Source organism: Helobdella robusta (genome assembly GCF_000326865.2).
Source record: "Helobdella robusta unplaced genomic scaffold HELROscaffold_74, whole genome shotgun sequence".
Taxonomy (NCBI): domain Eukaryota; kingdom Metazoa; phylum Annelida; class Clitellata; order Rhynchobdellida; family Glossiphoniidae; genus Helobdella; species Helobdella robusta.
This window is the reverse complement of record NW_008705420.1, coordinates 273,385-278,500: the sequence shown is the minus strand read 5'-3', so window position 1 is coordinate 278,500 and position 5,116 is coordinate 273,385. Positions and strand designations below refer to the sequence as shown.

The following is a 5,116-nucleotide window of genomic DNA, read 5'->3' as shown; positions in this document are numbered from 1 at the left end:
GAGAAGAGAGATAGTTAGAGAGAGAGAGAGAGAGAGAAAGAAAGAGAGAAAAAGATAAGGAGAAAGAGAGAGAAAGAGAAAAGTTTGAGAAAAATTGAATGGCAGTAGTTTCAAAAAATATGTACAAGCTTACAGACATATTGAAAATGAAGGCAGATGCCAAGAATAAAAAATAAGAACATATGATGAAGTAAGATAAGCATTTCAAAGGGAGAACAAGAGAGAAAGAGAGAGAGAAAGAGATGATAGGAAGAGGAGAAAACAAACCGTAGGGCAGAAATGAAAAAACGTCACATCACATGACAGCAAGAAATATACAAAACAAATCACCGAGTGATAATCGAAAATCCTAAATAGCGAACCATGCCGGATCCGGAAGTAAACAAGTGGAGAGAGAAAGAAAATAAGTGGGTGGCGATAAAAAGGCATCAACGCATTATTCATAATCTTTTTTATCTCTATTTTCCATTTCCGAAATCCGTCTGATCGTTCATTCATCCGCGCGTATATTATTTAATGGCGCGAATGCAAGCGATTTCAAAAAGTTATTGCCTCGTGACGTCAAATAACTCTCTCCTTACTTAGTTTTTTCGGCTTGTTGATGCTGCAATTGTACCACACGCCAACCATGAAGTCATACATGCAAAACTTATTTGCATATTAATTTATGAATAAATTACTGGCTCATCTGCTTATTCGTTAATAATTGTAATGAGTAATAATAATAACAGCAAAAATGACATTAATAAAAATAACAAAAACAATAATTATTATTATATAATAATAATAATAATGAAAAATCTTCTTATATCTCGAAAGCCATAACAGAATAATGAGAATAAATTGTAATAAAATGTTTTTAAAAATAAAATAGAATAAAATAATCAAATCAAGTCAAATGTACGATCAAGCCATCCTCAGTGTTAATGTCAGGGGTGGGATAACTTTTTGCTGTGAGGGCCGCATTGAGGGCTATTTGACCTTTGATGTATCATGATACAAACATGATACAAACATGATACATATAACAACAGCAATAACTTTGAACCTTTAATAACAGCAATAAAGATAAATATATATATAAATTAATGAGTTATTTTATTCAAATCGTTTCAAGGCTCTGTGAGTAAATATAGACGAACAATAATTCAATTACGCCATCATGGGTGTAGTCAGCTCATGGGGTAGAAAGTTTATTGTAATTATTCTTATTATTATTGTTATATTTGTTATTGTAATGTGTTGTAATTATTGTTATTGTTAATGTTTCGACAATGATTAATGCTAATTTTTCAAAAGCTGTCATTCAAATGAATTGGTTCTGAGGCTATTGTCGTCGTCGTCTTAGTTGTTGTTGTTGATGTTGTTGTTGATGACGTTGTTGTTGATGACGCTGTTGATGTTGTTGTTGTCAGAAAAATGAAATTTATCAAACTCCTTTAGAGCCTCCCTCAGTTCAGCATTCAGAGCCAAATCATTCCTCTTACGAACTTCCTTCTCATCCCTCAGACGCTGATTCTCAAGCTGAAGGGCTTTGCACCTTTCTAGCAATTTGTCAAGCATCTTCACCAGAGGACTATCATTATCATAACCCCCACCATCATCATCTTCTTCTTCTTCCTCATCATTATTATTGTTGTTGTTGTTAACATTTTCATCATCATCATCACCATCACCTGGATTCGAAACGATCTCAAAGCTATCATCATCATCATTATAAACATTATTATTATTATTATTTCCACCAAAAATTTTTGAATTGAACAAATCCTTTGATTGGTTGAAAGCCAGCCAATCGTACAACTTCTTCATGATAACATTGTCAGTAGCAGTATTATTATTATTATTATTATTATTATTATTATTATTACTGTTATAAGCTTTCAGAAAGTTACTATGAAAATTATTAAAGTTAACAATATTATTATTATTATTACCATCACAGCTATGGACTTTCAGATTATTATTATTATTATTATTATTATTATTATTATTGCAACAATCATCTACCACCTTATCCATATCACCACTATCACCACCACCATCATCATCACCACCATCATCATCGTCATTACAACCAGCACCAATAACAACATCCTTATCACCAAGAACGCGATCATCATCATAACCAGCAACCAAATTATCACCATCATCATCAGCACGGCAGACAACAAGACCATCATCATCATCATCATCATCATTACCAACGAAAACAACATGAACGCGATCATTATCATAACCAGCAACCAAATTATCACCATCATCATCAGCACGGCAGACAACAAGACCATCATCATCATCATCATCATCATTACCAACGAAAACAACATGAACGCAATCATTATCATAACCAGCAACCAAATTATCACCATCATCATCAGCACGGCAGACAACAAGACCATCATCAACACCATCATCATCATCATCATTACCAACGAAAACAACATGAACGCGATCATTATCATAACCAGCAACCAAATCGTCATCGTCGTCACCTTTTCTTCCCGTCTTGTAAACAATGACACAAGAAGAACTATTATTAACCTTAACATCATTATCACCATTGATGATGATGTTGTCATCACTATTGTTATTGTTATTATTGTTGTTCTTGCTGTTGATGACGTCATTATTATTATTATTATTAACATCATTATCATCACCGACAATGTCGTCGCTCTCACTATCTCTATCACCAACATCCCCAATCATTTTATGATTGATAGCCAAGTGGGTGGGGTTATCATTATTATTATTATTATTATCATCATCATCATCAATTCCGACATCACAATCACCACCGTTGTCGTCGTGTCTGTTGACAAAGTTCGCAGTCTGATCTTGAAAGTCAAGTGCGATCTTATCAAAGGCTGAATTGAAGTTTTAAAAAATATATACATTAATTATAATAAAAAAAATTATTTCAATCATAATAAAAAATTATGTCAATCTTAATAACCATCATCATCGCCATCATCATCATCGTCATTTTTTTAAATTTGTAATCATGTTTTTATACTTTTGTTAGCTTGTATCTATGTTCATTCGTTTGTTTGTTCATTTACTGTTTCATTTGCTCATTCATTCATTCATTCATTCATTCATTCATTCATCCATTCATCTTTTATTTTTTCACTCTATCATCCATTCATTCACTTGTTTGTCTATTCATTCATTCATTCATTCATTTTATAACGTACCCATTGTCAGCAAATAACTTTTGCTCTGTTAATGAAAGAAATAAAATCAATGATAAATTTTTAATTTAAAAAAAAATTAATTAACCCAGCAACAAATTTCATTTTTTATAATTTGTGGAATTTAAAATCATATATTCATATCGCTCGCTGCCACTCAAAAAATTAATTTTCCAATGCCTAATGAGCTAAAACTAAACCAAACTTCAAAAATATAGGCAACAAAAACTTCCTACATCAACATTTTGATCGTCTTTATCATCATCATTATCATAAAATAAATCATTCAATCAAATCATCATTATTATTTTTAATTTATTATTATAACAAACAAACATCATACCAACTAATTTAATTTACACTGAACTCACTAACAGGAAAGTTATAATCCCATGATGAATCATCGGACAACGAAATGTTTATCTCATCCTTGCTGGCCACCACGAAACCAACAAACCCAAATCTCAACAGTCGGCCAGTCCATTTTACACTAAATTTAGTAGGGGACTTGAAAGAGAAACCACTGTACTTTTTGAGTGCCCTGCCTGCCAAAGTATCACCACGATAAAACGTCGGTGAGTTCAGAACTTTCTGGCCGAAATACCTTTTGACCTCATTGACCAGATGGTTTTTATTAGGGATGACCTTTGTTAGGTTGGCAACTTGATTCGCAGTTCTTGCAGGTTGCTGCCGTTGGCTTTGAATGAAAGGTTTAAAGATGTTCTTCAACACCTCCACCCAGCCACGGGGCAATTTGTGATGGGGCTGGAACCCCACCACGAATTTCCACATCTTTTAGAAAATTATCTGGCTACTAATTCGAGATAGTGAAACACGAAAACTGGTTTTCTCAGTAATGTATTTATAGTCAGCAGCTTAAAGAGGGCACACAAGCTCCTCCCACGGTGCAACTAAAAGTTCAACTATATAAAACACTTGTTCGTTGCCTAGCGACCGTATTGTGTACATGACTGCCATGATGCTCGTTAATGAGCAGTATAAATGTTTTAAACGATTTTCTGAGTAATTTTTATTTTATAAGTGTTAATGAATTTTTTTAAAAAATAAAATGAAAAATGTTTGCCAGCTAAGTACAATTACATTAAAAAAATTATAATAACTTTTTGGGACATCTTCGATTCTTGCCTTACCTGTGAGGTAGATTGCTATAAAGAGCCATCGCGATTGATCCGCGTTTTTCCAACATTCAAATGACCGGGCAAAATGGGAATTCTATTTATTTCTACGGCGAAAAAAGCATTAGTTTTACATCTAAAAAGAAGATTTTTACAAAATATTTTACTCGAAATCAAGAAGGTTTTTTAAATTTTATTGTTTTTACACGTTTTATTTAATAAGTTGGCCATTTAGATAGTGAAAAGTAGCGAGGTGTTTGCCGACATTAATTTTCATGCTTTTCAGTTTCTGACTGCTTGCTTGAGCACAAAAATTAGTGATTAGTCAGTTTTGAAAGGTTGAAAGCAGTTTATTAACATATGTTCTTTAGATATGTTCTTTAAGAAACATTATTATTTATAAAATGTTTATGTAGTTGACTGAGCTGAAAATTCTTTATAAAATGTTTATGATGTAATTAACTCTGGGTTGAAAGCAGTTTATTAACTTATAATACATATTCTTCAGAAATTTGAACATGCTGTTTATTGAAAAATTATAAATTAGTTCGTGAAGCGCTATTTTCGCGATGTTCAGCAGCGCTACTCAGTGAATTTTGCAAACAGAAGGGTTTTGAGATATGCTCTGAGTTGTTAATTTGAATATAAAAATTGCTTTTGGTCCGGTGAGATCCAGTGGCTTACTAAAGCCGAAGGTTGGCTAAATAGGATTGAACTATAGTCGCCCTTTTTTTTACACTATTCGATCATGTTAAAAATTTGTTTACTTAATATAAAATAAAC

At 32.5% G+C, this 5,116-nt stretch overlaps 1 protein-coding gene across 1 annotated transcript; it reads right to left on the bottom strand.

The window, feature by feature from the left end:
- Window positions 1–1,344: 1,344 nt before the first annotated feature.
- HELRODRAFT_194338 (hypothetical protein) lies at window positions 1,345–4,099 on the bottom strand (the record flags this gene model as incomplete). The annotated part of the gene is made up of 4 exons (XM_009031446.1): window positions 3,558–4,099; window positions 3,201–3,225; window positions 2,496–2,870; window positions 1,345–1,952 (listed from the first exon to the last, which is right to left on the bottom strand). The coding sequence occupies exons 1-4, from the start codon at window positions 3,987–3,989 to the stop codon at window positions 1,345–1,347; spliced, it is 1,440 nt and encodes a 479-aa protein (XP_009029694.1). The 5' UTR covers window positions 3,990–4,099.
- Window positions 4,100–5,116: the final 1,017 nt, after the last annotated feature.